Source organism: Rhinolophus sinicus, linkage group LG10 (genome assembly GCF_036562045.2).
Source record: "Rhinolophus sinicus isolate RSC01 linkage group LG10, ASM3656204v1, whole genome shotgun sequence".
NCBI classification, from domain to species: domain Eukaryota; kingdom Metazoa; phylum Chordata; class Mammalia; order Chiroptera; family Rhinolophidae; genus Rhinolophus; species Rhinolophus sinicus.
Window position 1 is genome coordinate 90,257,382 of NC_133759.1, and position 22,557 is coordinate 90,279,938.

The 22,557-nt window shown below is 46.4% G+C and overlaps 1 protein-coding gene across 1 annotated transcript in view; it reads left to right on the forward strand.

Moving 5' to 3' along the window:
* Positions 1-17,911, forward strand: part of SLC36A1 (solute carrier family 36 member 1) — a 217,532-nt gene extending 199,621 nt beyond the window's left edge. Inside the window, exon 11 of the mRNA XM_019734297.2 lies at positions 17,485-17,911. Coding sequence (XP_019589856.2) covers positions 17,485-17,504 — 20 coding nt within the window. The 3' untranslated portion in view covers positions 17,505-17,911. The remainder of the gene's footprint in view (positions 1-17,484) is intronic.
* The last annotated feature ends 4,646 nt before the right edge of the window (positions 17,912-22,557 follow it).

A 22,557-nucleotide genomic window follows, 5' to 3' on the forward strand; every position in this document is an offset into this window, starting at 1 on the left:
GGGTAAAGCAATTCAAGAGGGTTGGGTCTGTGGCAAAGGCAAGGCTAGGACTGGCCTCTGTACAGACCACAGAAGCTGCCTCTGGTGGCATCTGCTGATGATTTGGGATATGGTCTAAAAATAACTGCTCTAACTCTAGTTGCACCGCTAATAGACACATAAGAGATTAGCTTTCCAGCTGGGGGGATGTGTGTCATCCGTATAGAACAGATATGGTGACTGACGATATTGACAATCACAGACGTCACAGGAGCCAAGGTTTACTGAGGTCTTAATCTTCACAGCAACCCCTGACTTAGATATTGTTACTATGCCCGTTTTACTCATATTGAAAGAGGCTCAAAGAGGATAAGCCCCTGCCCAAGATCACCTGGGCTTGAACCAAGACATTCTACTTGGTTTGCGCTTGTGCTACATGAACTTCTCTGTGCAGCAGGTCTTGGCTGAATATTTATTACATGCTTAGCACTCAAGAGTATAAGAGTTAGTATCTGGTCCTTGTCCTCAAGGAGCTTTGGAGCTTGCTGAGCGGATAGCTTATGGAAACATGAGTGGTACAGATACTGAGGCTTATCCCTGGGGCTCAGAGTGCTGGGGATGCCAGGTTGGAGCAGTCAGAGAAGGCTTTGTGGACGGCGTGGATCTGGAAACGTGGATTGGGTTTGAATAACATGGAAAGGGAGGAGGCAGAGAACGTTCTCATAAACTTCTGCATGACGTGGCTTCTGCATCTCTGGCCATCCATCCGCTCCTTCTTGCCCACTGTACTCCAGCTTCCTTTTAATTCCTCAACAAGCCCAACACGATTCCCACCCCAGGACCTTTGCACTTGCTCTTACTTCTGGCAGGACACTCTTCCGTCTGATTTTGCTGTGCCTGCGGTTTTCTCATCCTTCACGTCTCTGTCCTATTGTCATCTCCTAAAAGGGGGCCTCCCTGACCACCCAACTTAAATCAGTCTCCTTGCCTCTCTTCCAAACAACGTTCGACACCTTCTACTGTTTTATTTCCTTCCTAGTACTTATGATCAGAAACTGTTTGTCCCCCCCACTAGACTTCTTGAGAGTGGGGCCTTCACGTGTCTTGTTCCCTGCAGCGCTCTGAGTGTCTAGAACAGTGGCCAGCACAAAGTTGGCTCTCAGTCACTGAGAACGTTGTTTTCTAATAGGGTTCCAGCCTGGGATAGTGCCCAACTATGTTCTTCCAGAAAGCCACAAACCTGCAGAAACTGGGTGTAAAAGTTTGGGCGTCTGTTCGTTCTTTCTGCAGAGAAGGCCCATGGCTTCCTTCAGCTTCTCAAAGAAACTAGTCAGGAATCCAAGATAGGGTCTGCTCCAGATGACCCCCAGGCCTCCCCCCGTCTGAAAGCCAAGGGCTGATGCTCTGCCTCAATTGTGCAGTACAGGTGCTGGCACAGTCCTCGGAGACCTGTTTTGCCATCTAGACAGATGAATATTTGTATAGGATTGGTTGCTATAGCTCTCAGGAATCATGGGGACTAAACTGAAACTTAGTGCACGTCTTCGTGAACTAAGATAATGATTCTCATGACAATGAGCCGATGGAACGATTCCCAGTGTTTGACTGGAGTTTCCCTGTGGCCTTCAGTTCAGGAATTGGAAAGCTCTAGGACGGAGGTCTCACCTGGGAGCTACGCCCAGGCCTCTGTGGGGACCCCCTGGCCAGGATCCGTTAGAGGAAAGCTTGGTAGGTTTTCTATCGAGGAGTAAGAGCTCCCCGGGAGAACAGGAGCCTCTGGAGCAAGGATGACTTTGACCTCGGAAAGGAGACCACTCCTCCTGTTTCTCCTCTGCCTTTCCTCCTCCTCCTTTATTTCTACCGTTTTGACCTCCCTTTGGCCATTCCACAGTACTTCCTCGTGTGCTGTGTCAGGACAGAGCAGTCCTCTGAGGGAATCAGGGTAGGGCTGAGAACCTATATTATACGTATGGAGAAACGGAGACCCAGTAGAGCTGGGGCTCAAAACCAGGTCTCCTGACCCCCGGCTCAGAGGCAGAGTCTCATCCTCCCTGACAACCTGCATGTCTTTCTGCTCAGTAACTCCACAGTCTGTCACCTGAACCACCCAACGGGCCATCTCTGGGAGCCCGGCTGGGGCCAGGTAGGCCGCCAGTGTTCCCACGTAGAAGCAGGAATACCTGGACAGGGAGAAAGAGGTCTGAAGTCTGGAAAGAGACCAGGGAGGTTTTGCTGATTCGGCATCTGGCGAGGAGGAAAGCAACCAAGCAGAAAGTTAAATCGGAGCAGTGCCAAGAATCATCCCCTCAGGCCTTACATCAGAAACAGTGTCAGGAGCTCAGTGGTTCAGCTCTCCAGGCCAGAAATCTTGACGAATTTGGCATGTGGGGACTGGAGGGCCTGTAGGCGACTAGGTCCTGTCAGAACAATTATGACTAAGCTGGGAAGAGGGAATGATAATCCAGTATTACTGAGCAGACACTGGGCAACACCTATTATGTCCATTATCCATTTCATCTTCACTTAATACACACACTTAGGTAACATTTCCCGTTACTGCTATAATAAATTAGCACAAACTTGGTGATTTAAAACACACATTTATTACTTTAGTCCTGTAGGTTAGAAGTCCTAAAATCAAGATGTCGGCAGGGTTGTGTTCCCTCTGGAAGCTTGAGGGAAGAATCTGTTCCCTTGCCTGTTTCAGCCGCTGGAGGCCATCTGCGTTCCCTGGCTCGTGGCCATCCTCCATCTTGTAAGCGTGTCACTCGGACCTCGTCTTCCCTCATCACATTTCCTTCTTCGCTTTCACCCTCTTGACTCCCTCTTATGCTCCTGTGATTATACTGGGCCCACCCATGTGTGTAATCTAGGATAATCTTCCCACCTCAGAATTCTTAACTTAATCTACAGTCTCCTTTGCCCTGAATGGTAGCATATTTACAGTTATTAGTTTGATGCAACAGTAAGTGCAGTTTAAGAGGTTAAAAATAATTGCAAAAACTGCAATGACTTTTGCACCAACCTAATAGTTATAGGGATTGGAACATGGACATTTTGGGGATGACTTTTTTTTTTTTTTTTTGGTCTGCTATAAGCAGCTACAATTACCATTCCTGTTTTTAAGACGAGGATGCAAAGGTTCATAGAACTAAATAACTTGCTCAAAGTTCCAGAGTGGTAAAGCGAGGAATCCACACAGGTAGCTCAACTCCAGACCCCCGCCCCCACTCTCCATCACTTCCTCGTACATATCTCTGCCTATGGCACACTCTTGGTGAGGCTGCTTCCTTCAGCCATCTGCCCCAAACCCATCCAACCTTCAAGCTCAGGCTAAATCTCTCCTATTCTTTCTAAGCGTAGGGTTGATAGGGCCCTTAGGCCCTCCCCAATCCTACACCATTCATGTATGGCTGGAAAATTGAGGATCACAGAGCCCAAGGTCACAGTGTGGACAGCTAGGCCTGGAGCCCTGGTCTCCCAACTCCAGGCCCAGGCTGAAGCCAGCTCTGGCTGCCCCAAGTCTCTGGAGGCAAGGATCAGACTGGCTGATCCCTTTGGGGTGAAGATTATGTATCAAAACTCTGAAATGCACCTTTTGTGTTTTTGGCTCAAAGTCAAGGCTGCCAAGCCAAGAAGGCCCGGGTGCATAGAGACTGACTCAGCCTGTCGTCTTGTTACTGTATCTTTCCCCAGGCAGGCCCTCCCATTGGCTGAAGGTCACAAAGACCCCATTGTCATCTGGCCCTTGGTCCCCTGGGCAGAGTGGCCACTGACCAGGGCAAAGCCCAATAAGAGGAGGATGAAATTTCACTGCAGCACCCCTCCCCACTCGCAACACTCCCACTGAGCAGCTTCAGATTTTTCCCTCAGCTCTTTACAGTTCACAAAGGACTTTTATACCCGTAATCTTATTGAGTGGCACAGTTAGTCTATAAAGCAGAAAAGTCAGGATTCACTAAGCACATTTTGGCCTTAACTAGACAGTGTCCCTCGGGAACTTGCCCAAGGTCATCCAGCTGGCCCATGGAGAGCTGAAATGAAAACTCTCAACTCATCATTTGGTCCAAGACTCTTCCCACTGTATCAGCTGCCTCCATCGGGGTTCCCGTGAGAGTTTGCCAAGGCAGCTCCTCACACAGTCCCCTTCTGCACTGAGGTAACAAATGGTTTACAACGTGATGGCTGCACTTTGTCATGATGACAAAAACCTACCCAAAGTGAAGCGTTCATCTGAGTTCTGAGTTGGGTTCAGCCCTTTGCAGGGCCTGTGCGCTCAGGCCCTGCCTGTAGTCTGTCCTTGAGCAGCTCACCTCTCCTCTCCACCTCAGTTTCCTTACCTGTAGAATGAGCATGATTCTCCTGAGTATAAAGTCAGTGTGAGACTCAAGTAAGCCTGGGTTTTAAACAGTGAACACGAAGGGTCAGGTTTGGAGTCAGAGCTCTGGGCGTAGGTCCTGCAGCGAGTTATTTAACTCTGGGAAACTTAGGGCATCTTATTTAACTTCCAGCCTCAGTTTCCTCAAGTGTAAAGTGGCACCTCCCACCTGAAGTTCTTGAGAGGATGAAGTGAGATCATATGTGTAAGGCATTTGACCCACTGTTGCGTATTGTGACATGAGCTGTCACTAAATGTTTGCTGTCTTCTCATTTGATCATTAAGTCATTCACCATTTTCTAAAGTGGGTTGCACCGAATATTAGTCTTCAGAGAAAAATGGGGCCCCTGGGTTCAAGTGATTTGGATAATGTGGCATTCGTCGCCTTCCTCGTGCATATTCCTCAGGCATGTTAGAACGTCCAAGGCTCTGGGAAGTTCTGCAGGAGAGAAACCTGTTCGACTCTGTTGAACCGTTACAGAGCCCTCTTTTTTCATGAACTTCTGAGTGCATCCATCCCACAGAGCAGGTGTTCCATGAAGAACTCTTTGGGAAATGTTGATTTGATCCAACACCCTTGTCTTAAAAGAAACTGAAGTCCGGGAAGGTGAAGTGACTTGTCCTGGGTCACCGGGGCAGTTAATGGCAGAGCTGGGACTTGACCCAAGATAACGAATTCTTTGGCCTATTGCTCTTTCTCTTAAAGCACACTGAGCAAACGCCTTCTCTTCAGCTGCAATGTGGACAACCACTCTCTAAATGTTGAAGATTTGTATTATAGTTTCATAGCCATTTAGCCTTTCTCTGGGGTTCTGCATCCCTGACTGAAGGTACAGGGCTCCCTCTGGCCTGAGCTGTTGTCTTTCCACAGCCATGGGCAGGTTGGAGGAGCTCGGCAATGGATTGGTTCTGTCTCCTCCCAGCTCTGTAATTTGCAACTGCTGGTCCAGGTCCAGGGAACACTCACACGCAGGCACCAATTTTCTTCTGAAACCCCACATGCCTGGATATCTTTTCTAAAGGAGGGGAAAGCCCAATAACCCAACCCTACAACGTGGCAGCTCTTACATGTTTCCTGACGTGGCCCACAAACCAACCCTCTCTTGAGTTTTAGCAGCTGTGGAAATAGGAATAATGATGGCCCGCCCGCCCAGCAACGTGGCAACTGGCGCTGTGCTTAGCCGACCTGGGAGGCAGCCTGGAGGCTCCCAGCTCTGGGTCCCAGGGCTGCTGTAGAGGGGGGACAAAAAGGGGGATCTGGATTAAGCAGCTGAGCCCCTACTCCCTCCTCCATCCCAAGTCTCTTTCTGCGCCATTTCCTGGACAGGCAGGCCTCACTGCCCTCTTCTCAGGCGGATCTAACACTGCCCCAATATGTCATGTCTCCCCACTCCTGGCTCCTGTTCCTTCCCTCAGACAGGGGCTTCTTGCAACGAATCTTTGGGATTCTCCGTGTCAGGCATTTGCAAACTGCTTTTTCGGAGTTCTAGGAGTTCCATGCAAGACCCTTATGGGGGCGGAAGGAAAGCCAAGGGGACAGGTCTCCAGGCCCACAGCCCACCCCTCCTTCCACGAGAGCAGAACGGTTTTTATTTGTCAGATATCTTGGGCTTTTGCTAAAAATTTCATTACTTAAAATGGTTTCGCCACTTAAAGAAAAAAAAATTTTTTGAAACGCGCAAATTTATTTTCAGCCCGCGGGCTTTGCTAGCGAAATAAAAATGCGCCCCGGAGAGGGTGATCTGTTCGAGGACACAGTATCACAAACTCCAAATTGTCCCAGGTGCCGTGGGAAAGGGGAGGGTTCCGGGAGCCATGTGTGCGTCCTGGAGGGTGTGTGCAGTGTGCTCGGCCTGGGCAGGCAGCCCGTAGGTAGTCCCTACTTCCTCCCCCAGGCAGCAGAAAGGGGCTTCCTCCAGCGGCCTGCTACATCCCTGCAAGAGAAACCAGGGAAGCAAACGCAGCCTCGACAGGTACAGCAGGAGACAGGTGCGAGCAGCCCCTTAGCAATAAGACAATACAGGACCAGTAGGGCCTATACCAGCCCCTGGAGCGGGGCTCCCACCCTGAGGCTTTCAGATCCCTCTCCAAGCAAAACCCATCTGCCAGAAAAATCTCCCCTTGAGCTACCAGTTCGGTACCTTCACTGATAGAAGCTGGATTCATCTTTCTCTACAGGCACTGACATTCCCTCTTCTCCATTCTCCCGAAAGAGAGGCCAATGTCCAACTGTCAGGTTTGGATAACTTGAAAGAGACCCAGGCCCTTGCTTCTCTCTCTTTCCTAATCTGTTCCTCTTCTCCTCCATCTTCTCATGTGTCTTTCGATCTTTCTTTGCCTAGACCCCTACCCTTTCCGTCCTTCCCATCCTTTGCAAGAAAGCGCTGGAGGACTCAGGAGACCAGGTTTTCTCAGCCCTTCTGTAAGTGATGTAGGCAAGTCATCCCTGTCTCTGCTCCCCAGCTTGCTCGTGTGTAAGATGAGGATGTTGGCTTAGGTCATAGTTTCCAAACAGCTGGTGACAAGGAGCAAGATGAGGGGGCTCAGTTTCCCCCTAGGGCCCACTGAGGCAGCTGTGTGGCTATTTTCACATGGTCTCTTGTGGAAAGCAAAGGTTCTGTAGCTCATAAAACATTTGAAAATCACTAAGTCATCTAACTTAAAGGCCTAGCAGCCTTCAAATTCAGTGTTTCCTCTTCTCTTTCTCTTCTGTCTCCTGCTTTTCTACCTCCCTTGGGTCCCCCACTCAGATTCTCGGGTTTGCTGGCCTAGCCTTGTGATTCCTCAGGATGGCAGCCCCGAGTCTATCCTGCTATCTCTCTAGAAGCCGGGCTCAGTCCTTTCGCTTGCAACATGGAAGAAGAAAGAATTTCTTTCCAGAAATCCCAGAACAGTGAGAAATACCCAAGAGTCATGACGCACCATCGGCAGCCACCCATCTTGGTCTCTGGTCCCAACACAGATCTCTAACTCCTCCCCTCCTCCACTAAGCTGCCCACTTCCCAGCGCCATCACAGGTTGGATTATTCTCCTGATTCCGACATTTTTGTGGTGTGAAATCATCTCCGCCCCAGCCATCTGAAGCCGGGAGGGAGTTTGCTACAGCCCACTGCAGCTGGCCCGCCCTCCCTTCCCCTGCCACGTCCCACACCCTCAGCTCCTCTCCTCCAAGTGCTCAGAATTTCCATTTGAATTCCTTCCAGTTCTGGAAAGAAAGATAGACAGAATGGCAAGGGCCTGTCGGATTTGGCTCTGTCCTTTGCTCACAGTTCCTGGCCCAGGTCCTGTTACCTGGTTGACTCCCAGGTAAAGGTACTAAAATACATTTGTGAAATCAAGACAAAGGGACAGACAGAATCAAAGGAAGAAAGAGAGACAGATTCAGACAGAGGAAGAGAGAAAGAGACGGTGACAGTCTGTCATGATCAAGAGAGAGACACAGGCGAGGAGATTGTGAGAGGAAGAGACAGACACAGAGAAACAAACGTGGAGAAAACTCACCCAAATCTTAGCAAGAGGACAATAGAGCGAATGCCTGTCCTCTGATGTCAGCCTGGGATGGGAGCTGGCCTAAGGGTTATCCTCCTCCAGGGGATGTATTCTTGTTCTTGTTTGACTTGCTACTTACTACTGATTAGGGCTCTGATTCTGAAGTCACAGGTTAACTCACAGATTTCTATCCAGTTCAAGAAGGGCCCTACAGGTTACAGTTTTAATGCCTTGTAGGACATTTAGCCAGTTTTGTATTTGACCTACCAGTCTTTTTCTAGCGTTCTTTCAGTGCCTATAGGTACATACTCTCTCTCTCTGAATCCTCTTTGGATCAGTTTTATCATTCTGCTCATTTCCTCACGGGGTAAATAAATTGTTGACATACACTCATTTTTTATTTGTATGAGAATTGTGTTTTCAAGCTTTAAAAAACTGTATTTTGATGAGAGACAGAAGAAGATAAGTGAGCACACGAGAGGCAGAGACAGAGAAAGGGAAAGGATAGACAGACAATGAGAGCGGTGCAGGAAAAGAGACACAGACAAACAAAAAGAGGTGAAGGCAGTGGGACTGAGACCCAGTTAAACCCAGAGAGAGAGAAGGGGTTCGAAGCAGAGACCAGGGTGAGCCATGTACATGCAAACCCATAAATAGTGGCAGCCTCTGGAGAGGGAATGGATTAGAGTGGAAAACAGAGGTGAAGGGGACCTTTACATTCACTTCTTTATACTTCTGTATTGAATTTCTTATGAGCATATAATCACCTGTTATTCTATGCTTTTAAAATAGAGAATCAAACACAGAGGGTAAGGCAAAGAGAGACTATGAGAGAAGAAAAAACCACCAAAGAAAGACAACCTCGAGGGTAGCAAAAGCAGAGAAAGCATGATTCTGATGGAAGACCCTTGAGGGCAGGGACCAAGAATGGTTCACATCTGAAGGAGGACACAGAGAAGGGACAAACACTGAGGAGACAGATGGAGGAGGAAACAGCGCAGGGGCAGGTGGAAGGGCCAAACAGGAGCCAGGGATGGGCCTTCTTTCTCCTTCAGAAGCCCGAGCACCCAGGCCTGAAGGCTGGTGTCTTCTCAGAGATGTGGGGTCAAGGAGATAGAGAATGGGAGAGCCACTGGTAAGTACTTTGGGAACTAGAGATGCCAGGTTCCCTCAGAGGTGTGTTGATGTCTGAAATCTTCCCTCCACGTTCTGGGCACCACGGGCTGTGGGTCCACGCCATGGAAGGGCTTTTCCAGGGCCCGGAACCAGCTCTGAGAACTGCCAGGCCCATAAGTAACCACCTCTAGTATATTAGCAAAACGAGGTAACTCAGGCCCGGCAGAGGGAAAGACTTGTTCAAGGTCACATGGCTAATTTGTACAACTGAAGAGGAACCAAGTCTGTAACGCCCTCTCTGATAGTCTTTCCATTCTTGCCCCACTACTGCCCACTCTTCACATAGCAGCTAGACTAACTCTTTTAAATGCAAATCACTTTGTGTCCCTGCCCTGCTTAAAACCCATGCAGAATTCTATTCTCCAATATCCATTTTCTAGCCAGTGAGATGCGAGGAGCTTCTGAGATGGATCTTTTCAGGAATCTGACTCAGCTGGGAGGTCCCTCTCTTTTGCCTTTCCCCTTCCTCTTCCTGCTGCCTGGAAAACAGACACAATGGCGGGAGCGCCACGGCCATATTGGATCACAGAGTGACCTTGAGGATGGAAGCCATTGGCTAAGGTGATGGGACAGAAAGAGCCCAGGGCCTGATGACCAAGGAACTGCCATATCAACCCTGGAATTTTGCCTGAGAGAGAAATAATTTTTATCTTGTTTAAGCCAGTATTGTTTGGGGGGTTTCTATCATATGCAGCCAAACTTAGTTTTAATTGATGCACCCTTCATGCTTCCTACTCCATTAAAACAAAATCCGAATTTCTTTCTCTTGGCCCTCAACGCCCTATGTGATTTGGCCCCAGCTATCAGGCTTCAGTTCTAAATAGTCTCTCCCTTGCTCCTTACTCTTGAATCCCTCCCTTGAGTTCCCCCACTCAGATTCTCGGGTTTGCTGGCCTAGCCTTGTGATTCCTCAGGATGGCAGCCCCGAGTCTATCCTGCTATCTCTCTTAGAAGCCGGGCTCAGCCCTTTCACGTGCAGCATGGAAGAAGACAGAATTTCTTTCCAGAAATGGAACAGTGAGGGGCACCCAAGGGCCATGTTGAATTATAGCCGCCACCCATCTTGGACCTTGGTCCCGAGACAGATCTCCAACTCCGCCCCTCCTCCATTAACGGGCCTTCTCTCCCTCAGGCATGGTCATTGTTCTCCTACCTTAAGGACCCGGCCCTTGTTGTTCCCCTGCCTGGAATGCTCCAGCCCCAGGCCTTCAAAGACAAGCTACCCCCCATCTGTCTGATCTCAGCTCAACTAATTCCTGAGAGAAGGCTTCAGTAACCTCCTAATCTCAGATTTATTACCCATCCCACCCCAATCTCCAGTCACTCTGCTGTACCCCCTGGGGTATTTTCTGTACATCACTTATCACAAGATAAAATCCTCTTGTGTGTTTATTTGAGGGCTTGTTCTCTAGCTCCCTCTCCCCAGAATCTAATTGCCACATGAGCCAGGACCTTTGTCTGTCTGGTCACCCATACAGCCCTTGGGCCTCACACTAAGCCTGCATTTGTGTGCTGGTGATGATTTTCCCATTATCAACAACTCACTGTAGGAATTCTATGTTTGCTTTATTGCAATTACAAAAAAAAAATAGTCTTAGTACAAAGATAAGAAAGTTTAAGGAATTAAGTACAATTATTTGTTAAGACATTTACACTAATGAATATTAGTGTTAACTGGAACTTGATTTGGTGTTTAACTACTGGATGGTCATGCAATATAGTCTTTCCTAAGGTCTATACATTCGTTGTTTTTTTTTAATGTGCTTTTCCCCCTCCCTTTTAGTCACATTAAAAATGATTTCACAGAAAAATGAATTCATTATATGCCAGACGTGTGCTGTGGGCAATAAAGGCATAGATCAGACATGAATTGTGCCCTTGCGAGACGGGTGACTGTGGGTGAGAAAAGGCACATGCACACATAGCTAAGAGACACTATAGAAAAGAGCCCACCCAAATCCTGGGAACAGTGTGCTACGGGAAAGAAGCAGTCACTCAAGACCATATATCGCATGAAATCATTGATAGGAAATGTCCAGAATCAGTAAATTCATGGAACCAGAAAGTTGCCTAGGGCTGGGTGGGGCAGGGGGTGGTCCTAGGGGAATTAGGGAATTACTGCTAATGGACATGGGTTTCTTTTGGGGGTGATGAAAATATTCTCAAATTAATTGTGCTGGTTGCGCAGCTCTGTGGATATGCTAAAAACCATCGAATGGTACACCTTAAATGGGTGAATTGTGTTGTATATTAGTTTACTAGGGCTGCTATAACAAAGTAGCACAGACTGGGTGGCTTAAACAACAGAAATTTATTTTCACACAATTCTGGAGACTGGATGTCTGAGATCCAGGTGTCATCAGGATTGGTTTCTTCTGAGGCCTCTCTCCTTGGCTTGTAAATAGCCATCTTTTCCCTATATCTTCTAATGGTCTTTCCTCTGTGAGTGTCTGTGTCCAGATTTCCTCTTCTTGTAAGGACTTGAGTCATACGGCATTAGGACCTACCCTAATGGACCTCATTTGAACTTAATTACATCTTTAAAGACCCTATCTTCAAATACGATGGAATTCTTAGGATTTTAACATATTAATTTGGTGGGACGCAATTCAGTCCATTACATATGGTATGTGAATTATTATATATGTCAATAAAGCTGAGAGAGAAGGAAAAGGACAAAAGGAGGACAAGGAAGAGGAAGAAGAAAGAGAGAGGGACAATGGGGAAGGAAGGAAGCAAGGAAGGGAGAGAGGAAGGAAGATTGATTCCCCTGGAGCAGACGCACAGCATGCTGGGAGATTCCAGAGGGAGAGCTTGCTATTGCAGGGGTCCAGGGAATGACAGTGAGGATAGAAATATGGGGACAAATTGGAGAGTTACCTCCGGGGTAGTATAAAGTGTCTCTTGAATGTATATCTGATTATGTCCCTCCCCTGCCTAAACACTGCATTCCCACAGGATACCCGCCAAGCTCCTTCCTCCTAATCCCCCATCCCTCGCCTCCCCATCGCCACCGCCACCCCCACCCCCACCAACACATTCTAATAAACAGACGCACTTGTAATTGCCTTATCAGACCAGGATCTCTTGAACTTCCAGCTGCCTTTGTTCTCCGTACCTGGGACGTTTCCCTGTGGATTTAAGCTGCTCACTCCTACCCTCCTTCAGCTCCCCGCCCAGACACCCCTTTCTTTGGAAAGCTTCTCCGGCTCCCAAGGTCTGGATTAGGTAACTCCCCTAGAAGCTCCATAACTGCTCATCTGTCTTCCTCACTGCACTGGGAGTTTCCTGAGGGGAGAAGCAACACCTTCTCCCGTCCATTGTGTCCCTAGCATTTGCACAGTGTCCATCCCAGAGGACGGGCTCCGTCACTCATCTCAGTGAGTGACATTGTACCTAGAGACGGAAGTGTGAAACTGAAAATGTTTAACTCCCGTGGCTGAGAGTCTTTTTGTAAGCAAGCTTTCATTGAGCCATAAATGCCAACCAAAAGACTGGTCTTGTCACATGGAGTCTAAACTACGAGCAGCATGACTAGGGAGAAAAGACGGCACATCCACCATCCCAGAATTTTGTAAGCATTTTTATACGTCAAGTAGGAGGAAGGGAGAAGAAAGAGGTCATCTGAAAGAATTTACAAGCTCTAAGCAAAGGGGTGAGGGAAAGTATAGGGGGCCAGCGCTGGGATAACAGAGTTGCATAAAGAAATGTCCGCTCCCGTGGACTGGCGGGGGCAGAAGTCCGGAATGCCCTTGTGTAAACAAGCGGGGGCTCCTGGAGTGAGGTGGTGCCTGGCTAAGATAATCCGTAGAAATAGCCACCTAGAAATTAATCTGAAGTCCAACAGGAAAAGCAGGGATGTGAGAAGTCTTCTGTTAGCTGGTCAGCAGCCAATAGCACACTAACAGCTCTGCCTCTCCCTCTCACTCTCCAGCAGCTGTAAATTCATTTAGAACATCTCAGAATTTCTTATCAGAGGCAAGGGAAAGGCAGAAGGGATGCCTCCTGCTACAACTGTCTCTTTTAACCCTCTCACCTCCCAGTTGCACAGCTTTCTGCCTCCCTGGGTCTTTGGAGAGATAGCAAAGCTTGTCTGAGGTCATTGTTTAGCTCTCAGGCCATGGCTAGCTTCCACCCCTTAAGGCCCTTCTATAATTTCCAACCCAGACTTTCAGCCCCAAGGACAGGCAGTGTCCAGCTTCCCTCAGCTGCTTAGTTGGCTAAGGAGTAAGAAAGGGGGCCCTGTGCTCCCCGGGAGAGTGGCCAAGGGAGTGGGTTTGGGGTTGGGGGAAGCTGTGCCGCGGAATGCCCAGGAGAGCATGGATCCATTTCAGGGGCTCTCAAACCCCTTCACCCAGTGACCTCCCAGTGCGTCTCCAGCTCTTTTCAATTAAAAAGATCACTTCCCTAATGGTTCTTCACCAACTCTCCCAGGTCCAGAAGAAAGGCAGCCAGGGAGGGGCCTGGAGGGAGAGCAGCTTGTTAACTAAAATACAAGGGGGCAGTGTGGTCCTGAGCCGGGCTTCCCAGACTTTAGTCACCTGGCACCACCTTCCCCATTTGTGCCACATCCTCACACATTTATAGCATTATTTGCTTTATTTCAACTTCTTAAAACCTAAATACATTTAATTTAAAGGAGAACTTATATCACTAATACATGAAAAGGAGCATCACTTGCTGTGCTAGTGTGTCCTGCCTGCCTCTTGGATCTACCCTCCACCTCTCCCCATCGGCACAGAGGCTGACCTTCCGCCTGCATCAGGGGGCTTCCATGGCCTCTGTTTCCATTTGGGATTGGTCGGTGGGGGCATCAGTAGGAGACTGGGAAGACGGAGAAAGAACAGAGCAGTTGGAGTATTTCTTTCCCCAGCTCCTTCCTTGGGGATCACAGCAGAGGGGCTGTGCTCCTCAGCTCTGGGGCCCAGCTCATGTCCCGAGGCCGCTGTCTGGTTCCAGGGACCATGTCTCCCCTCGCCCCTCAGGCCCCTTGCAGTTGCTGGCCGCAGGGAACGGCCCCATCCCTGTGGTTTACTTATAGGGGGCCCACATCTGTATAAATAGTCCCTTGATTAAATTCTCAGATTACCCATTTAGAAAGTGCCATCTGTTTCCTGCCAGGGACCTGACTGCTATACTTGTCGTAAATAGAAAGTAATTGACACAGTCTAGTAAAAGTGTGCTAAGAAATTCTAACTCAGTGTAAAAAGGAGAAAGGAACCATTTCTATATAATGCTATAAAATGATCTCCAGGACATATTAAGTGAAAAAAAAACAACAAGCAACAAAAACCCAAGGTACAGAACAATGTTTTTAGAGAACAAGGGAGAGAGAACTGTTAGGTTGGTGCAAAAGTATATGTGGTTTTTGCAATTATTTTTAACCCTTTAAACCGCAATTACTTGTGCACCAACTTATAAAAACACGAATCTGTATTTGCTTAGATTTTCAAAGAGAAACAATTGAAAGATAAACCCAAAATTAATAGACATGATTACCTTAGGTAAAGAGGGAGAAGGTTGCTGATAAAAGCTAGTTCCGTAAATATACCCTATTATATAGTTCTAACTTTGGAACTATTAAATGTTTTACATAATTTAAAATACTAAATTATGTCACAGACATAAAGTAAATTCTAAAAATAAAAAAAGTACAGAAGCCATGAGCTTAATTGTATATCAAGTTGTTGGCGTAACCACCTGAGAATCATTATTTCAAGTAAAAGTAACAGTATTTTGGCCATTCATCCTTACTGAGATACAACCTATGGGAAAAAATACATTCAGTAGTCTTCTTTTTTAATTTATTTTTTTAATTTAAAATTTATTGCAGTGACAATGGTTAATAAAGTTACATAGGTTTCAGGTGTACAATTCTGTATTGCATCATCCATATATCACATTGTATGTTCACCACCCAGAGTCAGTTCTCCTTCCATCACCACATATTTGACCCCATTTCCCCTTTTCTCCCCCCTTACCTTCTGGTAACCACTCAGTAGTCTTATTCTTAGTATTAATATTAGTATCTTGAAACAGTAGGATAAAGAAATAAATGATATATGGTAAAGCAAATAAATTATGTAAATACCATTAGCAAACACATTTATAGCCTCACAGACAAAAATTTTTAAATAAAAAATGAAATGGAAAATCCATAATAATTTGAGCTGGGAATTTCAAGCCCCGAGTTTGTCACTTTCTGCCCTGCCTTCTCCAGCACTCTTACGAGCAACCAACCAACCAGCTGCATCATACTCCTTACTTATTGTCACTAAGGTGTTCGATGACAGCAAGTACTCAGTCACCCAGAGCCTTGTCTTCCATAGGTACTTGATTACAGAAATCTATGGCCAATAGTTTGAGTAGTTGTTATGCCACCACATGCCATGGACTACAGGTGTCCCCTTTGACACTGGAAACAAGGTCATTCATTAGTGCCTTTACATCTAATCAGACCAGAGACACCAATTGAGAACACTCATCGTTCCGGTTCTGTTGGTCAGGAGTCACTTTCAGTACCAATCTGAATCTACCAGTTTACAGAAATTACAAAGGGGTAGAGGAACGTATTTTAAAAACACCGCAGGAATCCAATCACCACAAGAATCCAACCTGCCCGATCTAGAGTGCAGGAAATTCTCAAGACAACTAACATGGTTTCTGCAGTAATAATGGCATTAACACTTTGTAAGTGGGCATTTTCCCGCCAAATCGCATTGTAATGCGGGGCTTTTTTGACATTTTCTCGCCAAAATTAGACTTTCCGTAAAATATTCATATCTTTCGATCTATTTGATATTTTTCTATGAAATTTTCAGTGTTTTAGTTTAAAAAGAGGTGCAAAATATGTGTTATTCTCGTCTCCCGCGCTTTGGTATAAAAAGCGATATGACGAGTTTACTCGTTTCCCGCAAAAAATGTGATTTATTAAGAAAGGGGTGGGGACGGGGTGAGGAGGGGAGTCATGGAGGAACTAAAATAGAGTGAACAAGACATCAGAATAAAGTGTAAGGTGTGGATTTCTTTGTATCTTGATTCAAATCAACCAAAGATAAATAAACATTTTTGAGATAATCTGGAAATTTTGAACACAGACTGGGTATTGCGTGATTACTAAGGAATTACTTTTAGTGGTGTTAGGTGAGGTGATGGAATTGTGGCTAGGTTGAAAAGTCTTTATCTATTAGCTATACACACTGAAATATTTATGGGTGTAATGATAGAGTGGATGAGATTTGAAGTACTTCTGAAAAAAAGTGTGTAATGGGAGTGATTGATAGTAATGGAAGCTGGGTGATGAATACCTGGGAGGTTAATGATATTCTCTTTGCTTTGAAGTATGCTCGAAAATTTCCATGAGACATTAAATTAATCCTGTTACTTGTGTCGAGGACTCTGAGTCTTCAAGTCAGCTCTCAAAAAAACAGATTATTAAATGCTGGAGAGGTGTTAGCAGTTTCACAGCAGCAAACTAAGACTTTCTTTTCAATGTCATCAGAAGGCTTAGAAAAGACTTGGAAAGGAAAGAATTTACTTACTCTGTGCGTTCAGTGTAGTTTCATGCTAAAATCGTCTTCAGAACAAAAAACATGGTGAGCGTCCCACCTTGAGAAGCTCTGGTATTATAAAGTGAGTCCAGGACTAGGGTCAGGCAGCCTGGAATCTACTTCTCACTCAGTTCTAGTCTCACTGGAAGCCCCTTAGCCTTCCAGAGATCAAGTTATTATTCATGCAAAGTCCCTTTTGGAAAACAGAGCCCCTGACCAAGCATTACAAAAGGAAAAGCCTACTGTCAGGCCTTACAGTACAGTTGCTCACGTGTCTGTGGAGATGCTGGTGTAAACACGTACACGGCCAGTCGTATAAACGTGTAGCTCGTATACTCACAGTGGCAGGCTGTACCACTAGGGCTATGGAAGCGCACTCTGTGATCGCACCAGGAATCCGTTGCCTGACGATGCTTTTCCCAGAATATCTCTGGTGCTAAGCAGCCCAGGACTGTAGCTGTAAACGGGTTAGGTGTTCAGAACAAGTCATTCTAAGAAGTGCCTCTATGGTACGTAGATTATTTTGACCTAAGGCAGCTGATCTCCTGCAGGGTCAAGAGAGAGTCCTGCTCGCCCCTTCCTCTTAAGAATTTAAATTCTGGGCCTGCTCATAATAAGAGATTATCAAAGGTAACCTTTTGGACCTATCTATGTGTCAGGGCCAACTACTAGTCCCTGACATTTGTTCTTTTTATAGTTCTGCAGTGACCTTCCTCCCCCTAAAGCCCCAGGCGCCCGACCTCACACTTAACTCAGAATGTCATATACACCTTCTTTTCCCTTTCTGTCTCAGAACCTCTCCTGCATGTGGGGTCTCTGACTCTCTCATGTATGCAGGGTTCCCATACATATGTATGTATTAAACTTGGTTGTTTTTCTTGCTAATTTGTCTCATGTCTATTTGATTATTAGATGAGCCAAGAGAACCTTGAGGAAGATCTGTTTCTCCCCACACATGCAATTCCTGGGACGTGTCTTGCTGACAGAATGTGAGTGGGGTGGTTGGAGTCTGAGCAGCCACTTTGGAACATGAGGTTTAAACCCCATGTGGAGTGTGGCAGAGCGACCAAATGGAATGAATCTATGTCTCTGATAATCATGCAGCCACAATGCCAGCCCTTGATGGCTTGCCTCCCAATTTTGTTTATGTGAGACCAAAACACATTTTTGTATCGTTTAAGACACTGCCACTTTTGGTTTTCTGTCATTGATGGTTGAACCTGACTAATACCAAAAGCTAAACTAATTATAGTCTCGAATGTTACAATTTGTTATGTAACATTTATAAATGTTATTGTTCCTTATTTGAGATTTTCAAGTAAATGTAATATCTGAAAGACCTGGCGGATTGCAGAAGACGCTACTCTGAAATGTATTAAAGTGGCCTATTCCACTACCCTTTATCATGGTTCTCAAAGCTTTGCTCTCAGGATCCCTTTATATTCTTCAAATTTTTTGTGAGCCCCAACGAACTTTTATTTAGTGGGTTATCTATCTGTATTTACTGTATTAGAAATTAAAACTAAGATTTAAAAAAAAAAAAAAACAAGAATACACAGGTACACACACCTCATTAGTTGTCAGAGCAATTATATCACATATCATGTAGCCACACACCATGTAACCTCTGGAAAACTTCACTGTACATTTGTGAGAGAACGAAAGAAACAAAGGCATATAAGTTCTTAGTAGTGTTAGGAAAGTAGTTTGAGCCTGGTGGACGCTTACAGGGACCCCCAGACCACACTTTGAGAACCTCCGATCTAAAACATAAAATTTAAATCAAATATTTAGGGAAGCTCTGACACACCTTCAATGATTTAAAAATTTCTGCTTCAGATTCAGCAGTCGACATTTGTTTATGATTTGTTGGGGCCGCCAGCGTGTTGTTGATGTTTGGTTTTGAGCCACCAGCATCCATTTCCCCTTCTTTGGGAACCATGCCTTGAGTTCCCTCTCCTGCTTAGACTTGCTTAGAAAACGAGCAGGAGACTGAGTTAAGCTATCCTTTTCCCCGTGGCCACAGGAACTCTTTCAGGAGGAATATGAGATGGAATTGTAAGCCTGCAAAAAAGAATCTGGCCTTCTCCTCCACGGCTGGACTAGGAGTAAGAGCCAGAGTAGCAGCAGCCTTCCTGAGCTCACAAGGGGAGGCCTGTGTGAGCATGAAGCCAACATGGAGAGCAGAGTGGGGAGGGAGAGAGAGAGAGAGAGAGAGAGAGAGAGAGAGAGAGACTGACTGACTGACTGACTGACTGACTGACTGACAGGGAGAGACTATCTTGAGACATTGGTCTGAGCCCCTAACCCAGCCTGGGGCAGACACTGCTATTTGTGTCCTCTTCCGCCTAATCAGTAGACCCTCCGTTTAGCTTAGGGAGCTCTAGGTCCAGCTCAAAATACTCCGCTTCCTAGACTCCCTGGCATTGCAGGGAGGCATGTGACATGGTTCTGGCCAGTGACTTACTAAACAGAAGTCAGTGCCTGGGGCTTCTGGGGAAGCTTGTGAAAGGAGGGGCACTCTGTCCTTCATCCCCCTTCGTTCTCTGATCGCAGACAGGAGACTAGAAGTAGAGCAGCAGGGAGACGAAAGGCACCAGGGAAGCTGACTGAAGGACCTGCAGCAACACCAAAGACCACTCAGAACCTACACCCTCCCAAGATGGCCAAGTGGCTTTGCCAAATGAGATAAAAGCGTGTGGAGTCTGGTTTCTGTGACACACAGCCGAGTGCAATCCCTACATGATAACAGCGCTAGTCCTGGACTTTTTGTTTGCAGGAGCCAATTAATCCCCTTTTTGCTTATGCTTGTTTGGTTTGGGTTTCCCGTCACTTTCAACAGAAGAAATCAGATTTCTGGCTCTGAGATTTCATGTTCACTCAGCAGACATACAGCCCTTTCTCACATCTGTGAGACAAGATGGGCCACAGCTGTAGTTTTAAGAGAAAGGAGATGATATTTCCTACGTACGGCAGAGGCACATCACCCTGGGCTTCAGAGAAACACCAAAACAGGAAGAGGGAAGGGAAGAAAGTCATGGGAGAGGGCAAAGGGCAGCCTTAAGGGGGGCAAGAATTTGTTCCAGCTTTAGAAAGGAGCTGAAGCAGTGTCTGGAGCTGCTGTCTGGGTCACAAGCATAATTTTGGTGAGTCTACAGCCAAGCTATGCAGGTGAGGCTCCTCCAACTTTTAGCAAGTTCTAGTTGGCCTTTAACTCTCTGAGGCATGTGAAGAACTGCATTCTTTTGGTGACTGGGCCTCTTCAAGACATTTCCTCTTTCCTGGAGGGGTCAGGGAGGGGATGGAGGAAGAATGAGAATTCCTGTGTGCATGTATACGTCTTGGTCAGTACACACGAACCTGAGTCCTGATTCTGCACCAAATTGCTAGGGACTTGAGTGATGTATTTAAGCTCTCTGGGACTCAGTTTATTCTCTTGTAAAACGGTGATGAGAGCAGTAATCTCAGAGTTGTTGCAAGGATGAGATGAGCTATTAACATTTAGTAGAAAAAATTATGTAAGATGTAACCTGGGTAAAAGGTACGGGGACCCCTGAGTACTACCATCTCTTCAACTTCTTGTGAATCTATGATTGTTTCAAAATTTAAAAGTTCTTAAAAAACTTTTTTAAAAAATTAATAGGAAGGAAGAAAGAAAGAATAATCCATAATTTCTGGGTGGGGGTTTTATAGACTTTCCTAGCAGTTGGGCAATAGGAGAGATGAGAGAATTTGATGGGAACAGAAATGGAGTTTTCTAGGGATTATTAATTAGATCCCCTTTAATGCTCTTAGAGATATAAAAGTAAAGGTTATAGGGCTTTTTAATAACTTGTGACAATTGGGCTTTGTTTCTTCCAGTTGTGGTTCTGCACTGACTCGGGCCACCGGAGCTTTGGGATTTTCCAGGGTTGCGCCCTTATTTGAGGCAGGTCAGCTATGTTGATTCCCTTTCACTGCTCCAACCCGCCATCCTCTCAGCCCACGGGCCCAGCATTCCCCACCCCCGCCTTCATTCCTCTCAGAAATGTTCTCAGAATGAAGGACAAAAACAATACCTTTTCTAGAACCTTCTCTAAGTTAGAGTCTCTCAGGCCCATTACCTCATCCCAGTCTTTTTCCACCTCTGAAACAGATTAAATGCCCTCTGTGCTGGGGGACAAGGAGAAGCCTGGAGAGGCGGGAGTGAGCGAAACCGCTCAAGTTCCCTCAGTGCGTCTCACCCTGAGAGCTTCCTGTTGTCCATTAGGCCGGGGATTCCTCAGCTCCTTTGCCCAGGGGAAGCGTGAGCAATGGCAGGTGGAAATGCCCTGCTGCTGCAGTGCCACTTTGTATACAACACAGAAACTGCCGGAAAGGGAGATAGGCTGCAGGCTGCTGGGCAAGGCCCAGGGACGGCACTGCCTCTGGGGGAGGTCGTGGTCCCCACATCTAGCGTCAGAACCCTTGCAGGCTTTGAAGCACCATTTGACCTTTTTGGGGGTGTTAGAGGATTGTCTCACGTAGACAGGTGCTCCTGGTAAATATACCAACACACCCGCTTTGTCTGGGGTGTGGGCTTTCGCATTGTGGAATATTTTGTATCCACAGCTCAGGGCATGTTATTCCCTGGGCCAAACTGCTGAATTAGACATCAAGAAGTTGATGAAGGAGCATAACCGTGGGGTGAAGGGTGCACTGAGGGGCTGTGATATCCAAGGGTGTGGTGAAGTGTTCCTGCTCCGTAGTGGTCTGTCCTCCCCATGCCAAGAGCAGGCGTGGGAGGCAGTGGTTCTTAGCATAGACGTTAAAGCGCAGACTCTGCACTTGCATTTCCTGGATTCAAATTCAGATTCACACTGAGAAACAATGTAACCTCGGCTTGCAGTTTCTTCATCCGCGAAATGACCAAGAAAGAAAACAAATGTACTTACCTCTCAGGTTTATTGTGAGGATTAAATGAGATGAGGTATGTGATGTGCTTAACATGAAATTTGAGTTATTATAATGAATGATAATAGAAAACATCGAAACAAGTCAGTAGGTGGCCCAGCCCTGCTCTAAGTTGCTGGTGACGTCATATGAATCTCTTAACCTCTCAGGATCCATGCTTCTTCCTCTGAAAAATGAAAGGGTTGAACCAAAGGTAGGCCCTTCTACCAGAAAGATCTCTGAAACTCCGGAGGGAAAGTCTGAGCCACTCCCTGCTAAGAGGCAGCCACTGGTTTGAAACACTGAGTTTTCAATGTCTCAGTAAGCTACACCTTCTCTGGGGAACTCCCAGCCCGAGAGGGAAGGCCACTGAAATGACAGAGAGCTTTTCAAGATATTTGGCTGGGGCTGTGCTGACTCAGAAGAAACAATGAGCACAGTTCTCAGTCCCAAAGGTTACGAGAAGTCCCCTGCCAGTCCCCAGAGATAAAGTCCTCTGGAGGCTCATGGAAGGGGGTAGGGCTTTCATAGAATTCTAGAATGTCAAAGCTAGAAGTGCTCTTAGGGAATCTCTAGTTCAGGGCTTTATAAGCCACATTCTGTGAGTGCTTCTGCAGTTCCACAGACTAATATTCATCTCGTTTTGTATACCTCAAGCTATATTTAAAACTGTGACTGAAAAGCAGCAAAGACACTGATATCAGTCACCCATTAAATTTCAACATATCAAAAACCAAAATCCATTAATATGTGTGATAGATTCTGTTGGTCTCCTAAATCTAACCTTCCTTTTTTCCCTTGTGGAAACTACAGTTGGGTGGGTTCATGGCCACCCAGATAGAAGACTACATTTCCCAGCATCCCTTGCAGATAGGGAAGGCTATGCAATTAAGTTTTGGTCAATGAGATGTAAATAAAGGTTGTGAGTACTACTTTTGGGGGTTTTCTTAAAATGAGATGGTGTGCCCTTCTTATCCTTCTCCTTGTTGGCTCTAAGGTGGACATGATGGTGGAGCTCAGTCAGCCATCTTGGACTTTGAATTGGAAGTCTCATGTTGAAGCTGGTGGACAAAA